At 36.7% G+C, this 25,317-nt stretch overlaps 1 protein-coding gene across 3 annotated transcripts in view; it reads left to right on the top strand.

The window, feature by feature from the left end:
• Window positions 1-25,317, top strand: part of Eaat2 (Excitatory amino acid transporter 2) — a 151,107-nt gene that overhangs the window by 50,614 nt on the left and 75,176 nt on the right. For 2 of the 3 annotated variants that reach the window (XM_083125048.1, XM_083125049.1), the window contains exon 2: window positions 8,994-9,125. In XM_083125048.1, the coding sequence (XP_082981174.1) occupies window positions 9,011-9,125 (115 nt within the window). In that variant the 5' untranslated portion in view covers window positions 8,994-9,010. Of the gene's footprint in view, window positions 1-8,810; window positions 9,126-25,317 lie in introns of those variants that run through there. The other variant, XM_083125047.1, reaches the window with a different exon arrangement.

Below are 25,317 nucleotides of genomic sequence, written 5' to 3'. Positions count from 1 at the left end.
GCTTTAAGTCTTCTTTATGCTGATAGACTAGTAGGAACTGGACCTACAGTTTAAAGTGTCTCCGCCGTGGTTCGAATCCGGGACCCCCTTTGTTACAAGGCGACAAATTTTTCACTACGTCAACTGGAAGCCCCTCTCCCCCCCCCCCAATGTAGTCAATACAGAAACTATTTGTACTGTGTATAAAAACTCAAAAGTATGTCACATGTAACTGTCAGGAGTGGTTGAAATCTCTTAATTTACATACTCTGTATTTAAGAAGGCGTGAAAAATAAAGGTTTTTGTAGAGATAACACACTCATCGACGATTGATAGTGATTATTTTTAGTTACTGCTGACAAGATTCCTAAATATAGCACTATACCCTGTCCCAGATAACTGTGGAGCAAGTCTTTGCATAGCGTCAGAGAAGCGATGGAAATATGTTGGTTGGTTGGTAATTCAGTCTTCTCCCCCCTCCACGCAATTCCGTTCCTCTCGGGTGTTCATTGGTGGAGCCGTCTCGTGTCACTACTTGTGCAGACTTGCTTTCGTTTGCCTGCTCCACAGTTAGCTGGGACGGAGTATAGACAACAATCTCTTAATCTCAGTAAACAACGGTGGTGTATTAAAAAAGCTCAAAATGATAATTCCGGAGTGGTTAGCACATCGCGCTCCGACGCCAGGGGTCCCGGGTTCGAATCCCGGCCTGGGCATGGATGTTTGCGAGTGTCCATTCACCAATTTCATCATATCATCACTCACTCCCATCTTCGCAAATTAGCCAAAAGTGGCACAAAAGCGACAAATAAATAAATCGAAATGATAATTCAAAAGATTGTGTTCCGAATTAACTGAAGAATTGACGTGCTGCTGTATTTCACTCGGCACTAAGTTTAAATAATTTATTATTATTATTATTAACAATAAGTAAAGATTGATTGATTTGCTTTATTTTACTTCGCTTTTTGTGCCACTTTTGGCTAATTTGCGAAGATGGGGATGAGTGATGATGTGATGAAATTGATGAATGAACACTCGCAAACATCCATGCCCGGATTCGAACCCGGGACCCCTGGCGTCGTAGCGACTAAGTGAAGAAAACTTCATTTGACATAAGGGGAAAAGTACATTCGTTTTGTTCCTCATGCAACACATTTTGTTTCTATAGATAAATATTAAAAATCAATTTCCATTTCTCGAATCCTTATGTAAAGTTCCAAAGAAACTTCATTTCGTGTAATGACCTCGAAGAAACTTCTTCCTGCGATGGTACACATTTTCCCCGCCTTACAAACTTCGTTTATTAAAAAGTTTCTTGTAGTCAACATTAGTAAAAAACTTAAAATCTTTAGTAGCAATTTACAACTTGTTAGCAAATTTTAGTTATTCGGCAATATGACTGCATCCCCACCCCTTTTCTGCGACGTTTGTTGTGCTCAAGAAGTAAGTCTAACAGGCGTAGTACTGTCCGCAGATCTGGTAGCGTGTGTTTGCATAGCGCACCACCATATTAGCAAGGTTTTCGACAGAAAAGTTAATGCGAGTGGCAACCCTGATTGTTCGGAGTAGCTGCATATTCAGGGCCTGTAGCATAAGGGAATCCTCAACATTGGAAATGTTAATAAAAGTTTTTCATCTTCAATATTGTGTGGAGGTTATACAGCAACTGCCGGCGTGTTTCTTTCGGCACAGAAGAGCCCTCTTCTCAGAAAAGGTGTTATTTAAATAAAAAAGATCGAAATTCGTATAAAAATTTTGCAAAGTACGGCAAAATGTGTAATTTGCGAGAAACCTTTCACATTAGCAGAAGTGTAATAGCCAAAAGCACAATAAAAGATAATGTTAACTCATGCGCAGAGATTTGCCAATAGCACTTGTATGTCGCAGTTTAGCCGATCTCAGTGTCGGAGTGGTTAGGGTCCGTGGTTCGAATCCCAGCCTTGCCATTGTTTTTCTTCATCACATCATCACTCATCCTCATCCTCGCGATTAGCCAAAAGTGGCAGAGAAGCGAAGTAAAATAAATCGAACAAACATGCCGCAGTTTAGATGCGCTCGTGGCCACGGTGTGGACAGCTTGCGTAACTCCGGATGCTGTGTTCTGTATCTGGTCCGTTGCTATTGGCAACGCACTTGCGGATCTTCTTCGCCGCATTCCACCGGTTTCCTGCAGCCACGAAAGCACCGGACGTTCATTGTCCTCTTCTCGCGATGCATTTTCAGCTGTTTTCTTCGTTTGAGGTCAACATCCATTCCATCGAAGTCGCGCGAGAAGACAACCAACCTGATTTGGTTTCACAAGTCACTGCTTCCGTTGCGGGACTTCGTATAGTATGGGCTTATCTGCAGATATACAGGGCGTCCCTTAAGGTACCTTACAACTTTGATGTGATGCAGGACAACTTGAAATTGGCAGGAAAATTAGGCTGATTTTGACACTGACACTTTTTATCTTTGTTTCATACGTTTTGAAATACCTGCGAAGGGTCTTCTAATGAGTCTAAAAAATATTTGGGATGCGACAAAACTTACCACTTGTTGGGACGGCATCATAAATCGTGTCGTTTGTTATTACAGTTCCACAGTGTTATTCGAAATTCCGCGTTTTGCAACCAACAATTCACAAAGTAATCAAAAAAGAGTTAGCTTCGTTGATTCTGGGGCTTGAGAGTGTATTTCCAGCCATGCATCATAAACATCCTCCGTTTTTAAGAAGGCCAGAGCGGCACACATGCGTATATGCAAACTGATTTCCTCATTCTCTCGATACTCGACCGAAAGTCCTATATCTTGAACTTTACGCCAAAGGCATTTCTTAAAATGGAAGAAGCACCCACTGATTTCTGTCGAAGGAAACACTTGGCGAATTTCAGATATGGCTGCCAATTTGGGAGCATTAACCTATAACCTAACCTAACCTAACTCAAGGTCAAGTTAGCTGGGTGCTGATTCGGGTGGCAGATAGCGCACCGTGTTGTAATGTCTGACATGTCAAGGGCAAGTTCACGCGTTTTCCCTGAAGTGGTACGTTTTGTCGCGGAGTAAATATTTTGAAGTTATTGGTGGATCCTTCACAGGTAGCTGTTTATCTGAGTGGTACGTTTTGTCGCTGGTACGTTTTTGTCTGGACACCATTTTACATATTGTTTGTTTTAACTTTTTGATTTCACTTTTTCTTCTTATTGTCCCACCCGAGACACCAAAAAACAATTAATTTCTTATTTATCTGTTACATTTCCCTCTCAACTCTACCAGAATATTCAAAGGTCCATTACCTTCTCTCTTTGTCTTAAATAATTTACAATTCATAGAAATTAAAATAAATTCCTTATTAAGTAAAGAGGCAGTGTTTCATCTGTCCCACCCGTGACACAAAATTCTTCACTTATAGCTACAAATCTGGGAAAGTATTTTCAAGGTTGTTATATTTAATCAACAGTGTAAAGTTTCATATTTCGTTGCACTCAAAATGTTGCTTAAGTATCAGTAGAATAGTTAGGCCTACTTTAATATAAAACATGTAGTCGCGTGACAATGGAACGCTCCAAAAATAATATTATGCACATAAATAATTTACATAGTCGATATTTAGTCACAGTGTTTAGAAATATATGATTGCTTACCAGAAACACCTCGTCAATAACATAATAGGAAAGTTGAAGTAGTCTATTTGGCCAACTATACGTATATACGGTCATGGCTAATGAGCTCAATACATTTAATACATTATTATTGCTCATCTCCGCGAGATACAAAAGGCCTAAAATTACAACAAATATGAATATAATACAATTTTAGAACTAGAACTAGTAAGGCTATACTCGTGCTACTGCTTCAGTTGTTATTTATTTATTTATTTGAGAAAATTTCAGATACAGCGCAGGTGGCCATTTTACACTGAAATTGTCAACAATGAGAAAACTTTCTCATTTCATTACTGTTGGACTAGGCAGCCAAAGGTTGACAAGTCTTTCTTCTGAGTTCTTCTCGCCAGAAACCAGTTCCGTCTCCTTGCTTTATGCAAGATTCATAAGTCACATTTCTCGGGTTGTTCACCCTTGGCAGCCATTGCAGTCAATTTTGCCTGACCAAAGAGAAGGAAACATTCTATAAAGCGATGCCTTTTGAAACGCAGCCACGTCTTGCTTTGATCTATATCAGCTTTCTTTTTAGTTTTCCGGTTCGGATAGAATTTATATAGAGTCCGCTTTACTTTGATGTCAGCTGGTTATTTCTACGAGTGTGCTGGTTCTATTTTTGTTATTTTTTTCTTCCCCTCTATCCAACTTCTGTGGCGTAATGGTTAGCACAGCGCGCTACAACGTCAGGGGTACCGTGTTCGAATCCTGGCCTGGTCGTGGATGTTCTTGTCATCACTATCTCTCAACGTAGAGATTAGCCAAAACTGGTAGAAATGAAATCTAATCTACCTCGGTACCTTAATCGCGACGATGATGATGAATGATGAAATTGCCGTGATATCAAGGCCGGGACCGCCAAGAGGGCGATGGTAATTTTCATCAATAAGCACCCCTCCCCACCCACCCAATGAAAGTGCAAATAGGAATAAAGAGGCCCTGAATGTGTGCTTTCGGAAGGGTGTGTTTGTAAGGCATACCGGAATTTTGCCGAGTCACAGTAAGACAGACACACATCGATTCAATCTTAGACCATGGATGCCAGGTTTTGAAGATAAAAATACGGGACAAAATAGCTATCACAAGTTGGGGAAAAAAGGGACAACTTTTCATCTTCAGAACAGTTCTTTCTAATTAAAGAACTAACTACTTTTAGATACTATAGATCAGTGTTTCTCTTGAAGTTCGAGACTTGCAGTCTGAGCTGGCAAACACATGGAATGATGGTCTCTCGTTCGGAGTTCACCAGAGATAAGAGGAAATCATTTGTCGCCAGTGCTGGTCAGAAATCAAAGCCACTGAGAGGAGACTGTCGCCCGTGCAGCCTCCAAACTTAAATTTTAGCGGTTGGGTCTGTCTCGAGTTAGAGCCGGGATTGGTGAATCGACTTGCAGCCAGAGCTGGCAACTACCTGGAAAGATGACCTTTCGCTCGTGTTTGGGTTCGGCTGTAATAACGGGAAATGCTTTCGCTACAATGGCGGTGAGCGATCTAACCTGAGGGGTGCGTTGCCTCCAAATTTGGAAGTTGACGGATGGGCATCACCGGCAATTTAGTTAACGCAGCAATTTTCATTAACATATGTATATTAAAGTGGAAATATTCTGATTAATTGGAATTTTTCGGTGTCCGAAATGGAAAATGGCAAGGAAATCAGCACTTAACAAATTAATTTAGTGATATGGGCCAGAGAAAACTAAAACATTCCATTAGATCCAGTTTTATGCTTGTCAACATTAATATTAAATTCCAAGGATACATATTAATTAACAAAAGAAGTGTTAAAAAAATCAGAAAGCTAATTACGAGTAAAATTGTTGGAATCTGGGTATAGACTTTTAATAAAGGAAATTTACATGGCCGTAGGCTCACTAACAATAAGAATGACTGCTATAGATGAAGAAGATACTTTGTTATTCTTGTGTTTATTGTACTCCATTCCTCGAGCATGCTGCATTACATTCGCTGAGACTGCAACGTGGCTATTGAAAATATTCTGTTGCAGTGTTTGCAACATGCTTTATATTTTATTACCACTATCCTTCAACCACAGGTGAAAATCTTCTTCCTCTAACCTTGATTTGCGAAATGTACGAAGTCGTTTCGTATTTGTATCAGAAGACACTAAGTGTACTACTAATTTTGAACAACGTTGAACAGAACTTGCAACAGCGCCCACGCACCACGCTTGGCTGAGAAGGCTTGAAAAAGAGTGCAGAGGACGTAAAGGTGGGTAGTGGCATTCCCAAGATTTTCGAAAGAAGGGCGTTACTTATACTTTTTTATTAGTCCTGCCTTTATTTTAGGAATACTGAGCCAACGAGGGAGTCATGACTCCCAACCAACCCTACCCTTGGGCACGTCACTGATCACAGATCTGTCGTACGTTCGATCCCCACAACCGGCAAGAAGAAATTTGTTCACCTGAAAACAAGAGAAGCTAATATTAGAATAAGTATAGTTAAAAACATTAGACAATGATGTTTAATTCACATTGTATGCTAATACGTATTACTATTGTCACTAACATTTAGAGAATTATTAAACAAATGATTTTTCATCAGAAGCAATTTTTTTTAGTAATCATGCACATTTGCTTAGAGTTAGCAAGATATTTGGTCAAAGTTGCCAATGTTATTGTTCTCGGTTACTAAATAGCTTAATCAAACTTCAAACTTGTTTTGTTAATTCAAAGAAATTAGTTTTTTGTGTGTTTGCATGCATAATGGTCCAATTTTAACTGTAAGTGCAGTTCCGATTACGTGTCTTTACTTTTGCTGAAATTCTGCCATTGTACCTCTATATTCCTACGAATAAATAGACCTAAATAATTGTTAAGAATTATGCTTTAAAATACAACATAGAACAATGGCAGGTCGTTATCAAGATGACATATTTCCTGTCCCTAACCCGCTAACAGTCATAAATTGTGTACTGATATATCTACGGTGTTCGTTCTGGAAAGGGCCATAAGACACAAACTACGATTTTCTGTTACTTTCATTTAAATCCCACTGTTTGAATTATAGAAAATATTATCAGTATAATTTTATATTGGACATGTGTATTGTAAACAGTGATGATTCAATACATATATCATGTACGTAATGTTTTATATTCAAGGAATAAACATAAAAAAATTGCTGCAAAATAAACATTTTGCTTTTTCCTTAACAGCCTAGATATGTAGCAGTGAGGCAAACCCTTGTGTACATAAGAGTTTGTCGTATTGATTTGATAATAATCAAATGTCAATTTCGGTTCAAGCTCCTTAGTGTTTCAATTCTCCCCAACACGGGCATACATTTACCCTCCCCAGAAGACGAACACATGGCGATAAGAATAGATAAGCAACAATGCAGTTTGATAGCTATTTATAAATAACTGAAAAGCTGTTGCCCATTGAGTAAATACAGGTGGTGAACTGATCATGTTCGACATGTCTTTTATTCTGGTGGATTTACGATAAGGAACCTGGACAAACTTTGTATTTTTCTGCACGTAGTTCCTTAGTTTACCATTTTTGTGCATTGTGAGACGAAGAGAGAGAGAGAGGTAGGTAGGTACAAAAGTGGAGCAAAATATCCGATATTGCAATACCTGGGTTTCACTTTTTAAGTTTTTCATTGAACCGACGATAGTAATTAGTCTATAACATGTACAGTGGGATCCATGAGTATTACCGTGCAAATTTTCCATCACCATGTTCGTGCATATTATTTGACCCAATAAGAGCTCAAGAATTAAGAGAACTCAAGACAAGCTGTTGACCACTTCTGCACCTACTCATATAAAAATCCATCGCTTAAAAAAACATAGGATGTAAGAGAAAAATTAATGATCTATCTTCATAATGGGTGTGTAGGTTTTTACCCTTAAATACTCTTTATTAGAGATGTACAGTGGGAAGCACAAGTATTACTCTGTAAATTGTACATTACTAATTTAATTAATTTTTCTCTTCCATTCTACGTGTTAAGGAACATATTGTTAAGTATGCTGGTGCATAGGTGCTAAGTAATTTGTTTGGAAGTTATCTTTTTCGTAAAATATAATAAAAATAGTGGTAGATAATTTACTTGGCAATATTTATGCCTCCCAGTCTATCTATTTCAGGTAAGTGGGCATTTAGAAATAATTTGGTGTGTGTTTGCTTACGGGTTGAATTGTTAGTGTTATCGAACGTGAACTCTGCTGGTGGCGATTTCTGAATTCTTCTGACGAATGCCGGGATTGTACTTTCTAAGATTATTTTCTACTGTTTATATTTTCACTCTTTCGATAACGTTCTTCTACCTTTCCCATCCAGGTTCAAATATCCATTGCTAAACAAACCTAACAAGCAACACAAATGCAATACTGTTTCCCAATATGCAGACTGTTGCCTCACGTCCCCCTGTAGCTATAAATTCCGATTATGTATCCTCTTCGAAAACCCGCTTTTATATTTAGTACCAAGGTCTTTGACAAAGACTTATGTGTTCTTGTAGACAGGTGCAATAACCTCGTAATGTTCACGACGACTAGGTTTGGCCGCTATCCACTGTGTACCTGCTTTGCATATGTATGTATTTTTTTGCACGTGTGTGGGCATACAAATGCGTCTGTGCAGACAAGTTAGCCAGAGGATAAAATGTGTCTTACACAAGGAGATCTAAAAATCACCTTGTCTCATTCAGTTTTTGTAATTACGATGTTAATTTTATAAGAGTGGTGTTTCCTAGTTTAAAAAAAAGATATGCTAGCTAATCAACCGTGCTGGCGGTTTATAATTGCAAAAAAGGCTGACTATATTTATGATGTGATGGTTAAATTCAGATAGGCCTAATTTTCTGTTACCTTTCAATGTAATTATTCATTTTCTTCTTTATTTACTCCAAACACAATTGTCTCAGTTATACAAACTATTGTACAACTAGCAGTTGTCATAAAACCAGCTGATGTCTCATTGAAGATGTGTTTGTACGAAACCTAACTACGCAAGCACAACGCGCTTCGAAATAAGAAAACGATGCATCAGCGTTTCGCAACAGACAAACTCGATGCTTTATTTGCAGTTACGTACTCTGTCTAACCACGTAAAGGTCTACCTACCATAACGATTCACGCCACCTTCTCCTGTTTTCATGTATCGAAAATTCAGTTGTAGATGGCGCGCAGGTCGTTGTCAGGGAAAATCATTTGCTCGAGCCGGCCGGCACTTCGATCAATACCCACCTAGTGCACAAACGCTACCAGAGCTCTCTCCGGCATCGCAGCAATTCTAAGGGGGAAGAGATACATATAGTCAGCCTTTTTTGCAATTATAAACCGCCAGCACGGTTCACCCGGTGTATTTACAAGATCTCATGGAGAAAACTCTCCATTTTCCAGATTATATATTCACCAAGATGGGTGACAACGACAACCCGCAAGCTGGGAGGATGAAAAACACCAAGAAATGGATTAAGGAAAATCTACTACTCATAGTCACTATATCTGGCGTTCTACTTGGATTCATCTTAGGTGAGTAGCATTTTTAATGTTTATTCTTGCACGCTCGCTGTTTGCTTGGTACACTTTCATTATGCTAATTGTCGTATTTGCATGTTCAATGCGACATCTGAACTTGACCATCGTACATAGGATTTCCCCTTGTACATGTTAGTAATGTAGGTTATGCACCAATTTGCTAATGTCTTCGCTCGAAATAGACAACCCCCACTTGTATTACTCGGTAAATATACACGATAATTATTGGAAAGGCCTCTAGGAACATAATATTTTCGAAGCTTTAATAATGTAACTGATATGAAGGAGGTGTGTAATTGTTAAGAATCATTAACAAATTTTGCCACACCTATATTTGAATAATGAAGTACAAGGGCAAATCCTACATATTATTAGCGTCGAATCATTTATCGCTGTTTTTTTTTCTGTAAAAGTGGAAATGTCTTAACTTTTTTCATTGTTATTTGAAATTACGTTCGGAAAAAAGTCAATATTTCAACTTTCGTGCAAATTAATATTCCACGTTCATTTGCTGTTTTCTTCATAGCGATCGCACTACGAAAGCTGATAGTAATCGTAATTTTCGATCTAATTATGAATTGTGGCATGATAGGCTTACTCGGTTTGTTTCGAAGTACCTGACGTCGAATTTCGGTTTCAACATGGCCGCTTAAATTGCGCGCCTGAAGTGTTACGTGCAAAAGCGTACTGAAATGAAATATTTCTTAGACAAAGAATAGGGGGAAAGCTTCTTCTATTGCAAGAACAGCTAACACCGTGAAATTGAGTTGAGAATGTTGCACTGTTCCGTATGCGCAGATGGTGTAATCAACACCACGCCCTTGTCAACCATTCCGGGACAGATCTTGAAATTTCTGGAAGAGGAGTAGGCAGGAATATCTTCGGAATTGCTAGCCACAAGAAATTGAATTGAACAGTCAACAATTACGATAAATGCCAAATAGATGGAGGATTTTAATGACATGAGAAGCCACAGTGACCCTTGTTGGTAAGGCGCCTGGCTACGATATAGGCGTCCAGGATTCGATCCAATGAAATTTTCCTGTTTACCATCGACTGTCAAGATGATAATAGGAGAATTGTCCACAGCTATTTTCGTTATTTTCTTATATATTTTTTAATGGAATTGTTCATAATTGTGCAGAAGTTTTCCTCTGCTTATTAGTGTTTGTGCATATTATTTCTTGAACTTCACGTTGTTTAAAACAGTAACTAAACATGGTTATAGACAAAGCTGCCTATTATCATCTTTGCCGTCGGCTGTATAAGCACTTCTCAAGCTTTCTGTCAGACTTGTCCCCGAGAAATAAAGTTGAATTTTTGTTTAAGTCCACTTTATACACAGATAGGATAGGATAATAGAGTCTACACCTGCAGTTAGTTTAAAGTTGATTCCGAACCACTATGTGCCTCCACCGGGTATCAAACCCGGGGCTCTTTGATTACAAGGGCACGACACAACTTTATCGGGGGGAGGGGTGAGAGGTGTAAATTGAAGAAGAGGTTTGAGCATGGTGGTGAACTCGCAATCTAAAACTTTATTGCAAATTTTAACAATTGTAGACATGGACATAGGGATTTTCTCATGCTAATCAGATACGGCAGCAGAAATTTACTCAATAACTTTCTTTATTAATAAGGAGTGGCATCGATCGAAATGTATATATTAGTTTATCTATTTATCATTAATTTGGCTTCTATTTTCTAATTAGCATATAACTTTTCTGATTGCTAGCTTCAGTGGAGTTCAATTTTTTCCAATATTTTTTGTTTTTCTATTTATTCTAAATTAGTAAGTCACCGTAATATGTACGGTACTTATTTATTACTTGAGTTTTTTTTTACAATAAGTATACAAAAATTTCTTCCATAGAGTATGGATTTGATAGTAAGTACAGTGGGATCCATTAGTGTTACCGTGCACAATGTCCATCACCATGTTCGTGCACTTTGACCCAATAAGAGCTTCAAGAATTAAAAGAAAACTCAAAACAAGCTGGTGACAACTTCTGCACCAGCATATATAAAAAGCCATCGCTTAAAAATGCATAGCATAAGAGAAAAATTAATGAATTAATGGACAATTTGCCGAGCAATACTAATGAATCTCACTGTACAATCAAATTGGTCAAATCCACAACATGCAATTTTGTGCCGACTTTTGCTTGGAGCCGCTACGACGCCAGGGGTTACTTGTTCAATTCTCGGCATGGGTGTTCTCTTTGTGTCCCTTCATAAGTTTCATATCAGCCCTCATCCTCATTGTCGCGGTTAGCCAAAAAGTGGCAGAAAAAGCGACGCGAAATAACAAAAATCAGATCATGAAGTTTTGTATCTACATGGCATAAAGAAATATGACAAGACGACTCTTGTCTTGCTAACAGTCGCTCAATCATTAAAATTAGCTATTAGGTTTCTTTACGAGGAAACTAGTTCGTTTCTCTCACGAAAATTCCTTGCACTCTTATTTATACTATAAAAGAATGTTGACGCATCCAGGTTAACCAACATTTCGCATTGATTGGGGTCAGTGCAGAACCAGTGTACATATTCAGAAGTCTTAAACACTAACAACGTTTGTCCCTGACCAAGTTAGAATGCTAGACAGAACATTTCTTATCTTTAACACTTGACTGTTTTTCAGAGTACTCAGCAGTAATTTTGTTCATCCACATTCGTGAGTTTGAGCGGTATCTACTCTGCAACCGCGCAATGCTACTCAGCTGAATCCGAACTGTTGATTGGGTATCGGATATACCCTTCAACTAGCCGAAGAAAGATAATGTATATTGCTTTAAACAAATGTTTTTATGAGCTTGTTAGTACCGTAAAATATTGCTTTTTTATCTGAAGTAGATTTTCAGTATAAACGAGCTTCGAAAGGTTAGATTTGGCTCGAATTGATAAATTTTTCATGGTTTTGGAACTTCGTCTTTGGGTTTACCCATTAGCTTTGCCTCTTGAGATAGAATTTTTTAACAGATACTGATTGTCGACTGTTGCCAGATCTGGCTCTTTTCCACACTCATTTGGCTCCTAAAATTTCGAAATACTCCAACGAGCTTTTTTTAGCTTCACGAGGGTAAATTTAGCTTCAAATCTAGTTTTTTTTTATTATACTGTCAATAAATTCGTATTCATCGTATGATGTTCATAATATCTACCACCGTCCAGACCTGCAAACTTACGAAGTAATAATCATATATGTGTCAGACGGGTGGCTCTTTGTTGTAGTGAGTCAAGAAATAACAAAGATGTTGCTGATTTTGACAGGCGAGGAAGAGCTATGTCGGACGATCTAGTCAAAATTTTCGTGTCCATAATCACTGGGATACGCATTAGGGGGCTGATGAGGCTACCGACCCTCCGAAATTTTGAAAATCATTTTTTTCAAATAAAAGCAGTGAAGAACTCGGGGAGTGCGGAAGCAGAATGATAAATGCAAACCCCATTGCAATTTTTGAAAGTGCATAGTTCTAAATATACGAAATATCTTATTTTATCCACAGTCCCCCTAGAAAGCACCTATGTACTATCCACCTTTACAATTCCAGCTCCTCCCGAAAAAAATTCTGCGTACGCCAGTGTCCATAATGACGCTTTGGTTTCTTTACATCGCTTTTCAACCTCTTCGGTAACTTGTAACGAGACGCCGAATGTCATTTACAAAGTTCGATGCATGTTGTTGGTTTTAAAACGTGTCCATACAAATACATGTATTCAAAATTAAGCCCCTACAGCGCCACCATTGGCTTCGGTCCCAATAAACTAAGAAATAATTGCTAATTTAATGAATTTGCCATGAATATGTATTTCATACATATTTAGAGGCATTATGGCTGTATCAGCCCCCCCCCCACACACACACTGTCTCAGCAACTTTTTTCTAGCGCCATGGCTGACGTCAAGACGATATAATTAATATTGATTCCCGAGAAACCTTTATTTCGATCCCATAAGTCCATCAATGGATTGAGGGAGTGGTACAGCCCGATCTAGACCTTGAAAACTAAGAATAAATTGCCATCACTTTAAAGTGAATGGTAATATCTGATAACGTAGAATTACCCTAGGATGGGTCAATTTTACCTCTATTTAAGGTGCAACTTAGCTCTTTTATTCGGTTCCGATTTGGCAACACTGTCGACACCATTGTTGAGGTATTGATCATGTTAAGACTACTAGGAAACTTTCAGTTGGCTAAATATTACGTTAATAGTAGTTAGAGTAATTGTTTGGTCTCTATTATTTCCTCGATTAGGCAAGGAATAGGATAATTATCCTATATTATAACCGATATATTTTGTTGGGTTTAGAGCTGTCTTTGTTTGATAGGTTACATTGAAAAATGTTTCATAATAATCGGACGATAAACTAGCATGGATAGACCAACCAAGCAGTCGAGATAATTTACTGTACATTGAGCTCAGGGGCGGCCGCTCATAAGGACGACGTGTGCAACGACAAGTGTGAACAAACATTACGCTAACATTTCTACTTACAATTTTCACATTGAATTACAAATAATTCGTTGCTTACAGATAGTCGGTTTTGTATTTTCTTCAAAGATAATTGTGAAGCTTGAAGGCCACTGCTCGGGACTACAAAACTTACATTTACAGAGAGGTGTTGCGTCGCCTTCCACGCGCATGCGCTTTACGTGTCCGTGAGCAATGTCTGGCGAGGCAGATGGGGAGAATTACATGTATAGGAAGGTGAATGTATCGTCGTCCCGAATCCAAATTCCGGAACTACTGTACGGACGCGATAAGAAGCGGCGTGCAATCAAAACGCAGAACGGCAGAACGTGACCAAATTCTGTCTCCTCGTTGGCTGCCATGTGGCTGGGGGATTTCTACGTTGCCACGTTCGCGCAAACAGGCGGACAGGCGTCAGCTGTTGGCAAGCTCGGGCATTCTGGTAAGCATGAAACATTTTATCTTCCTGCTCTACACAGCAACCGAAAACCTTCACTGAAAGAACCTTTGTTGTGTTTTTATTATGGTACATTGCAAGCATCAGCTACCGGCATCTTTTTACTTATGTTGTATCGTATCACAATTACCAACAAAAGAAAATGCGTCTTCTGTTATGAACAACACTGTGGCAAATCCTTCTCCTTTGATTTCATGCCGCCTCTTTGTCACGCCGCGATTGTTGAAGCTTCAGAACGTACAAATGAAATGTATTTCTTGAAAATTATGGCAAATTACGTACAACTTCGTTTCGTTAACACATTTTTAAATTATATTTTGAGGATCCTACAAAAATTCACCTCTAAAACAGAATTTTACAGAACTGAGTTACTGTATTACGGAGAAGAATTTATCAAGAACAAATCAATTGTGTGTGAATTGATTGATTGAGTTGGTGTTTTAAAGTCTACTTTATGCACACTACGGCTAATCTGGAATGGACATACAGATGGAAATGGGATCCGAACCACTATGTGCCTCGACAGGGTATCGAACCCAGGACTACTTGATTACAAGGCGACAACACTTACCCTACCACTGTGCCATCGGGGAGGCACATGTGGGTGTGTGAAGTGAGATAATTTGGGAGCTATATGAGAATACAGGCTCTGGCAATACAGAGTTCAATAAATTTCAACGAAACGCTTGGCAATTGCTCGATTTCCTTAACATTAATGATACATTTGGTACATGTGTTATTAATGCTTTGAGCTACCTGTATGTAAAAACATAAAAAAATGAATGAAAGAACAGAAGTAGTAGTTAAAGAATCAGTTGTTTTTGCTTACCGGCTACCATTGCAGTGGCGCTATCCCAAGATCATCTTCATTGTTGGTTGGTAAAGGAACATCTTCATCTGAGCTACTACTGTCACTGCTGTCTTCCCGCCCAAGTGAAATTACAAAATCCTCCATTTGCTGCTCTTCAACTCCCTCCTTTTCCCATGCTTCGGAAATAATCTTCCTTGTGTGTTCTATAGCCGAACGCCACCTATCTGCTGTCACATCCCCGATAGCCTATTCTATCAATTGCAAAATTTTAAACGGTGTAAAAGGTGGCAAAGTGTTCCTCTGTGCTACCCGCCCTTTGACCTGTGCCCAAATAAGTTCGATTGCATTGTACATACAATGATAAGGCGGGAGACGGACCACCGTATGTCCCGCTTCTTCTGCAAGCTTGTCTATTCGATATATGGGGAACTGGGGTTTGTGTAACATAAGGAGCTGCAGTAGTTCAGCCTTCCTCATGTATCTGTGGGCTCGCGAGATTCCTGAAGTAGGTCAATCCGGCAACAGCGCGTCGCTACCAGAGTGGGTGGTCCCACGCCGCTTGCTAGCGCGTCCCGACAATAGCTTCTTTTTCCCGGAAAACTGTAAGCAATGCATAGTTGCCAGAAGCAAGAACGAAAACACCCAACAGTTGAAAACTAACTAACTCTCTAGCCTTCTTAAACCCGAAGGTTCATGGCTGCAGCAACACAGGCCTTCCATCTTTCCCTATCTTGAGCAAGTTCTATATACTCTTTTCCATCCCTACCGATTTCCCTTAGGTCCATCTCAACGTTGTCCCTCCATCTTCGTCTTGGCCTTCCTACAGGTCTCTTACCATCAGGTTTCCCAACAAGAATCCTGTAAACTCCTCTTTCCTCTCCCATTCGTGCCACATGGCCTGCCCACCTAAGTCTTCTTGATTTAATTATTCTAATAATATCTGGACATGAATACAAATTATGTAGTTCTAAATTATGTAACCTTCTCCACTCACCTGTCTCCTCATCCCTTTTAGGTCCAAAGATTTTCCTAAGGATCTTATTTTCAAATACTCTCAATTTATGTTCCTCTTTCAATGTAAGGGACCAAGTTTCACATCCATATAATACTACAGGCAAAATTACTGTTTTGTATATTTTAACTTTTAGTTTCTTAGATATTAAACGAGAAGACAAAAGTTTATGAAGAGAGAAGTAACATGCATTTCCTGAATGAAGTCTACTTTTTATTTCCTCTTTAATATAATTTTCATTTGTTAATATTACTCCTAAGTATTTGAATTTGGAAACTGGTTCAAACGAGTTGTTATCAATAATTAGATTTTGATTATTACCTAACACTTGGTTTCGGCCTGTAAGCATATATTTAGTTTTCTCTTTGTTAACTTCCAAACCTATCTCTTTAGCAGTTTTGAAAAATATTTTAGCATTATTTTTAATTGTATTCATATCATCCCCCAGTAAGTCTACATCATCTGCATATGCTAACAACTGGGTCACACCATTTAATTTTAGTCCTTCTTTAGTTTCTTTTACCTTCCTAACAGCATATTCTAAGGCAAAATTAAAGAGCAATGGAGATAATGCATCTCCTTGTTTTAACCCATCATGAATTGTAAATTTGTCAGACATATTATTACCCACACGAATTTTACTTTCTGTTTCACTGGTGCATATTTTTGTCATACTAACAAGCTTCTTAGGTATTCCAAACTCTACTAATATATTATATAATTTATCTCTTTTGACAGAATCATATGCTTTTTTGAAATCAATGAATAGCTGATGGACATTTTGATTATATTCCCATTTTTTTTCAAGTGTCTGTCTGATGTGAAAAATTTGATTTGTAGTTGATCTGTTACGTTTAAATCCACATTGATAATCACCTATAATTTCATTAGCATATGGGGTTAGTCTTGTTAAAATAATGTTAGATAATATTTTATATGTTGTTGAGAGTAGAGAAATTCCACGGTAATTATTGCAGTTCATTTTATCACCTTTTTTAAACACAGGAACAATTATGGATTCTTTCCACTGTTGAGGGATTTCTTCTTTATTCCATATTAAACAAATTAATTTATGAATTTGACATATTAATGAATTTCCACCATATTTAATTAACTCAGCTGGTATTAAATCAATGCCAGGTGCTTTGTTATTCTTTAGCCTTTTAATAGCATCTTTAACTTCAGTCAAGTTAGGTTCTGGAACTAAAGGTTCTGCTGTGTGTACTTCATTCACTTCTGATTTATCTCCTACATGGACATTTAAAAGGTCATTAAAGTAGTTCTTCCATCTATTTAGAATATCGCTTGGCTCAGCTAGAAATTCACCGTCTTTATCTTTTATCAAGTTTACTTTAGGTTGCCACCCCTTTCTAAACTCATTTACACCTTTATATAAATCTCTGATATTTTTATTTTTGCTGTTTGTTTCAATTTCGTTAATTTTGCTTTTCAAGTAATCTCTTTTTTTACTTCTAAACGTGCGGTTAACTTCTCGCTTTATTCTATTATAATTGTTTAGATTTGTATCATCAGAGTTATTTAACCACCTAAGTCTAGCCTGATTTCTTATTTCTATTAGATTATGACATTCATTATCAAACCATGGCTTACTTTTTCTCGGTTTATGGTATCCTATACTTTCTTTAGCTGCTGATTCTATTGCATTACGTATGTGCTCCCAATTCTTATTTACGTCTGTTTCATTTATATTTTCATCATCATTTAAATCCTGCAAAACATCAAATCTATTTGACAGTTTAATTTGGTAATCTTTCTTAATTCTTTCATCAGTAAACTTTCCTGTATCAAATTTTAGAAACAGTTGAAAAGGCATTCTTATTCCATATCCGTTGTAAAATACAGGTTTTGATTAGCACCTTACTAAAAAAAATCCCTTGTTTCCCTCTGTTAAGTTAGAAAATGCTACGACCAAATCTGCTAGCGTTCTATTTCTTCTCCATCTTTCATTATCTTTGTATTACTGTTAATATTAGGCGCAAGCATGTACCGTGGGATCCATTACCGTGCAAATTGTCCATGACGCGGTCAGGGGCGTGGTGCTGATCACATCACCCCCACTCACGACCGGATCAAGAAAGTGTGGGGCGTTACCCCCACGCCCCCTATACGCCTTCATGGCGTGGTGCTGTGCACAGGGGAACACTTTACTTGTTTTACTTTTATTCATTAATTTTTCTCTTACATCCTGTATGTTTTTAAGCGATGGATTTTTGTATGCTGGTGCAGAAGTTGTCAACAGCTTGTTTTGAGTTTTCTTTTAATTCTTGAAGCTCTTATTGGGCCAAATAAAGTGCACGAACATGGTAATGGACAATTTGCACGGTAATACTCGGGGATCCTACTGTACAACATTCGATAAAAACGAAATCACAATTTCTTATCACGTTGGCTGTTACTAAATTCCAAATTTCTCATCTAAAGGTCACATTACTAGTCAACTCAATATCGCCCCTCAAGTTTGGTTCACCAGAATCCGCCACTGATTCTATGGTTAGTTGACACCACCGGCGCATGCTATTGCACAAAAAGAACCACACAAAGTGTGTCTCTTTTCATTGGACAACACCGGCCATCAGCAGAGATAACTAGGCAAAACTTCTCATTCAATGCTTCAACCAAAGACCATCGATTCCAACCTTTCCGCCTCTATAGCTAATCTTTCTCACGTCAGTGCTGCCATCTACCAGATGTTTACTGCTATGCGTTTCATTCAATTGTGTAGGACCTGCTGTTTCATGGTGCAGCGTCACTCGTGGTGATCGTAAAGATAAAACAAATAAGAAAACTGTGCATTGTGTTCCTTTGCCTTCAGCTTATCCTAGTCAAGATATTGCACAGTGTTACGCCACGATAAAATGCATGTGTCCAGGAATTGTGTAACTAGATGTGTTTGAATTTTTGCTCATCCAGGGTTGCTACGCTTCTGGAAAACATGGAAATGTCAGGGAATTTGTCTTGTCAGGGAAAAATCTGGGAAATGTCAGCGAATTTTGCAGATCGTCTGGAATTTACGTGCATTTTGGAGTCTGCAAGAGAAAAAATTGCAAAATGAACAAGCAGTTTACTTCCACTTCTGGATTCGGTTCTTGCGATTCCACTCCCAAAAAGATTCAGTTTAGAAACTTGTTTCTTTCGTTCTTTTGATTCTCAGTTTTGTGCAAAATTATGATTCCTTCGAATTTCTGTAATAAATTTCCGCTTTTATAATACTAGATATTTGAAAGAATATTAAAGTAAAACTTGCAGTCCAGATATCTGATTGATAACTAAAGTACATTAACAATATGATCATAATTATCGGAAAGGTTGTTGAAGATCAGGTTATCGTCTATTATTTTATAGATCTTGGTCTTGTTGGCATTTCGTATAGAATTCGTATATGCAACAAAAATTTATCCAGATGCTGTGTACTTATAAATATAAGCAAGAAAGCAGCATTTTCTACGACACTATAAATCCGCCAGAAAATGAAATATTGTGTATGGTTTATGAACTTTTTCTGCTTTATATTGTGGAGATCTATTATGGTGAAATAATGTAACTTTGTTACCTTAGCCTGAAGGCTAGATACACGTGATTGTAGCACCCAATACATTTGATGCCGATTGTAATTTTACATTTTACTGCTCGACTTTTCACGTTCTTGTGTGTGTGTGTAGAATGAAATTTGCTAAAAAAAAAGTTGTGAAAGTGAATATTCATAATAATTAACAGATTATATACTTAATTGAAAAACACAAGGTTCAAAAGCAAAAGTTATGATGATAAACATGTCTGGAAAAATTTCATTTTTGGACTGGAAAACCTGGAAGTGTCAGGGAATTTCATAATAAAAAAATCGTAGCAACCCTGTCATCGCTTGAGCTTTGTGTACTTGAATTCCAATTGAATTCTTTAGGATAATAAAAGTACTAAGAGTAGGTACTATCTGAAGAAAGGTGCTCAATGTGGAAAGAGTGTTTTTGTAGTCCCTTCCCCCACAAAGAAACACCCAATTCATATTTTTAGTGGAGACTTCTCATTGGTGTAGTGGTAACACGGACTTCTTATAATGAAAGGGACCCTGTTTCGAATCCAAGTGGAGACATATTGCAGAGTTGTTCGTAACTCACTCTAGGAAGTGTACTGTCAATATGCAAATATGAAAGTTCAACTGTGGACGAGGGGCCTCCACAAATGGCGTGCTGGTTGGTTGATTGGTTTATTTAACGTCGCAATGGTTTAGTGGTAACGTCATCGTCTTGAAATAAGGAATCCCTGGTTCGATCCTCGGTGGAGTATCATAATGGTTCGGATCCCACTTTAAACTTCAGGTCCAGTCCTAATTAGCTTATATATGTACAGTCAACGGCAAAGATAATGGTAGGCAAATTGTTCACCTCTATTTTCATTACTTTTTTTATTCTACATCCTGTTTTAAGAAATGAAACTATGTTGGTTAGAAGCAAGCATTAGTAGAGGTTGAACGCGCCAGTGGCTGTTTGTGCCCTCGGGCGTTTAATATTCGCAATTCATTTGCACGTACTTATAACTAATTTGCACGGGTTTTAATTAATTCGCATGTACTTAGAATTCATTAGCAAGTACTTAGAATACTTTACATTTATGTATTTGCATGTTTATAACTTTTTATGAATATATATTTATTTATTTTATGAAAAATATGTATATAAAAGGTAATTAGAGGTACTAAACGGTATGCATATGGTTTTATATTCATTACTGCAAAGTATGTAATGTATCAATCGATAATAATTAATGTTTATAATATTGAAAATAAGTTTTCTATGGTTTATGAACCGCTATGAAAGGTGTTAATGGTACAGGTTCAATTACGATTGGGGACGGTCCCGGTACTCGAACCCACGATATGTAATGTTATTAATTAGTACTATGCAATAATTTCATCATGTTATGAAACACGATGGTGCAACACGCTAGACAGAATACTGTCTCAGAATTTCGACTCCGCTCTGATGCCAGACAGAGAGAATGAATTAATATTCAGCGCAGGTAGAGGAGAAAGGATGTCTAAGGGAGTGTGCGTTCAAGGTCAAATGACGTCAGAACGTCACAACAAAGAAGGAACCCGATTGACCAATCAGAACCGGTTTTTTCAAGGTTAACCAGTACGCAAGAACAGGGGAAAGCTATGCAATACTGTAGGGCAGGGGAGGGATTCAACCAGACAACAAAGGATGTCTGGAAATACGCAGCAAGCTATGCGTCGCTTGTAGAACCGGTTTCCGCCGCCAATTAATATTCCGCTCAGGTTTGCCTCCAAGGCACAGGACGCTTTAGCGCAGGTTTTTTTTTATCTGTACTATGAAGAAGGGAGAGCTATTAGGGATGGGGCCTACAGTTTTTACCATTTGCTTTTATCACGGGGTAACGAACCTAGGACCCTTTGATTATTGATTTAGGTAGTAAATGTATGTTACTGTGTGCTATTTAACTTAATTTTGAGTTTATTTTTTACCAAACTTTGACTTTATGTCAAACATTTTCACAGCTTATCCTTATTTTTACCAAAATAACACTATTTGTACTATTCAGGCAACACTTTTTTAAAATTTTGGACTCACAAAGACATTTTTTTCAACGTTTAACTTATTATTTTACAACTTTAAGTTAATTTTTTACCAAAATAACACTATTTGTACTAATCAGCAACATTTTTATTAAATTTTGGACTCACAAAGACATTTTTTCAACGTTTAACTTATTATTTTACAACTTTATATTAATTTTTTACCAAAATAACACTATTTGTACTAATCAGCAACATTTTTTATTAAATTTTGGACTCACAAAGACATTTTTTCAACTTTTAACTTATTATTTTACAACTTTATGTTAATTTTTACCAAAATAACACTATTTGTACTATTCAGGCAACATTTTTTATTAAATTTTGTATTTACAAAGAGATTTTTTCAACTTTTAATTTACTATTTACAAGTTTATGCCTATTTTTTACTCAAATAACACAATTCTATCTGTTCAGGAAAGACTTTTAGTTACATTTTCGACACACAGAGTGTGTGATCTCAATTTCTATCTGTTTATTTCACAAGTTTAGGCTTATTATTACCAAAATAATACAATTCAATTTGTTCAGCAAAGACTTTTAGTCGCATTTTCGACACACGGAGTGTGTGATCTCAACTTCTATCTGTTTATTTCACAAGTTTAGGCTTATTATTACCAAAATAATACAATTCAATCTGTTCAGGAAAGACTTTTAGTCGCATTTTCGACACACAAAGTGTGTGTTCTCAACTTCTATCTGTTTATTTCACAAGTTTATACCTATTTTTACCTAAATAACACTATTTATACTATTCAGGAAAGAGTTTTAGGTATATTTTCGACACACAAAGTGTGTGTTCTCAACTTTTATCTGTTTATTTCACAAGTTTATTCTAATATTTACTCAAATAACACGATTTGAACGTGTTTTTTATTACATTTTGGACACACATCCACACACACACACACACACACACACACACACACACACACGCACACACAGAGAGAGAGAGAGAGAGAGAGAGAGATTTTTTCCAAGTTTAGGTTTCTTTCCACTCAAATAACACAATTTAGATGTGGTTTGAATTAAATTTTGTACACATGAAGTGTGTTTCGTCAAGTTTTACCCTTTTATTTTACAAGTTTAGGCTTAATATTATTCAAATAACACAATTTAATCCAGTCAGGAAGGATTTATTATTATATTTTGGATGTACAAAGAGATGTTTTCAACTTTTTTACTGTTTTTTTGCAGGGTATGTATTAATTTTTATTTATTTTGTTTTGTATCATATATACATTTACAAACTTTTAACTTAGAGTTTAGTATTTATTTAAATCTTTTCAAAAACACTAAATAAAAAGTACTTTTAGCTAAAATGTAAGCCACAGAATATATTATTATTATTATTATTATTATTATTATTAGGGTTTACTGATTTCCACTATGCTATTTTTGGTTCTGTATTTCTATATGTATTTATTTAGGTCAGGTTACGCCTGCTACGTAGGAAAGTTTGTTTATTTTAGAGTTTGCCGAGTATTTTGTTACTGTTATACTAGGTAAAGTTTTCTAAATATATCAGGTAGGGCTCCATCCATATACTTTTCTTTTTGCTGTTTGGAGATGATGCGATCAGCATCACTCTCCATCTGCTTTTTATTTTATGTACCCAATATTATTTTGAGGCTTAGTGAATTCTAGAGCCTATTTATGCAGGAGAGAGGGCTTGAAAATTTTGATCTCAGATAACCCACAACTATTTGTCAGAGTATTTTAAAGGATATTTTATATTTATTATGTGCCACTAGAATATCAAAGCTTGCTTAATTTTTATGTCTGTAACGCTGTTATTGTATTTCTAGCTAAGGCTTACTGGATAAAGTACACGAAATGTTTTATCATTTCGACTATTTATCTTTATACGAGGCCAAATGTTTAGTGTAACGAAAATTATTGTGTGTCTATAAAGACTGAAATCCCTTTACCGATGGGTCCATAACTGGACGCTTACCAACATTGTTCCTTTTTTAAAAAAATATATATAACCATTGACAATTCACAGGACAAGACGAAGTTCACAGACGACTGACTACATATATGAACCATAGGTCCATTTGCTAAACTTTTTTTCTATGCTAGAAGAATAATTTAGCCTTATAGTCTTTTTCAAGGTATTTTTGAAGTATTTCTGGTTTTTTGGGTGCATCAACATTTGGGTTATTTCCATTTGGTTTATTATACGAGGCTACAATCACTATCTGAACACTGAAATTCTCTGATTGAAACTAAAACCTTAGGCTGTAACTAGGGACTTAGTATGTATATCGACAATTTATAGGACAACACGAACCTTACAAAGGATTGTAGGAGGCATAGGACCACACGCCAGAGCTTTGTTAACCTGCAAGAAGCATTTACAGCTAATGCTACGAGGAAATGAGTTTGATTTTTACTGTTTCACAAGAATGCTACCTTTTAGACACCCAATATTTGCTTTTTCAAGTATCTACTTGTACCAGAAGCACTTACAGGCCAACTCTAACTAGACTTCGACTTATTCTATATCAGGTGCTAAATTTATAAAGAACTATATTTCTGAGGAAGTACGCAAAAGCAGATTACCCGATTAAAGTATCTGAAAAACTAATTTTTCTATGTAAGTATATTTTTATTGACTGGATTATTTAACAGATCAAACAGGAAGACTGCAAAATTCATTAAATGTAGTTCTATAGTATAGGTGGTTTCAGAGATATAAAAAGAACAAATATAAGATTTCGCTTTTTTTTTTTTTTTTTGCTTCTGAGGCTAATCGCGACGCTAAGGGTAAATGGCCAGGAAATGTAACGGAGGAGAAACAATCCCAAAAGTTATGGGCTGCATGTAAGTTAATACCACAGAGATATTACAGTAGGTGTAGGTTCTTCCAACAGAACATTTCTATCATAATAATACTGGTTATGCTGTACTGTTAGCTAAAGATGCTGATATTTGAGAAACTTAAAAGCTTACTCACGACTTACTGTTGCAAAAGATCCGATGACAAAATTTAAAAATTGTTATCGTCCAGACAGGGACTCGAACCCTGGACAGATAGGTTAAAAGCCTAACGCTATACCAACTAAGCTATCTGGGCACAAGGTATTCTTTTTTTGAAAAGTTAGTTATTTTAAGAAATATATTGAAACACTTGAGAACACTTTTGGTCTGGTTCGACAGACAAGGAGACAACATTTCTAAATTTTTACAGACTGGGTGTATTTTTCCACTATAGAGGCCTTCACTATATGTAATTCGAAACGCTAAAGTTCAGCTAGCTTCCAAAATTGAGGTAAAGATTGTGTTTGGCGAGATTAACAAGTTACAATTATATCCAGTTACGGACAAATAAAGCTAAAACTCTTAGATTTACTGTACTAGCCAAGTTTTAGTAATATTTTCTTCACTTTAGTACAAATACCAAAGAAATAGGTATATTTTATTTATAATTTGACAAAATGTACTAGTATTTAATTTACAAAGTTAGGTAAAAAGCAGTATTTTTTAAAAATATTGTTACTGCCTTCAAATTTTATGTTATTTAGCCACTAACAACTGATTTACACTGTTTGGCATTCTTTAAATAGGAAAAGAAGGAATTATTTGTTTATTATTTTTACTTTATATTTATATTTATTTAAGAAAACAATTCTACAGTTTAAATTAATTTTAACAAATTGTTACTAATTTATATATCAAAGTTATGTTATTTAGAGTGTATCAAGGCGTATAAAGTTAATATTTGTACTTATCAGTTCAACTAACAATTATATTTTACACACAAAAGATGATGTTTACAGTTAAATTACTTGAATCAGAGAATAATATTTTA

This window comes from Lepisma saccharinum, chromosome 7 (assembly GCF_977018435.1).
Source record: "Lepisma saccharinum chromosome 7, izLepSacc3.1, whole genome shotgun sequence".
Classification (NCBI taxonomy): Eukaryota; Metazoa; Arthropoda; class Insecta; order Zygentoma; family Lepismatidae; genus Lepisma; species Lepisma saccharinum.
This window is presented reverse-complemented; position numbering and strand designations above follow the sequence as displayed.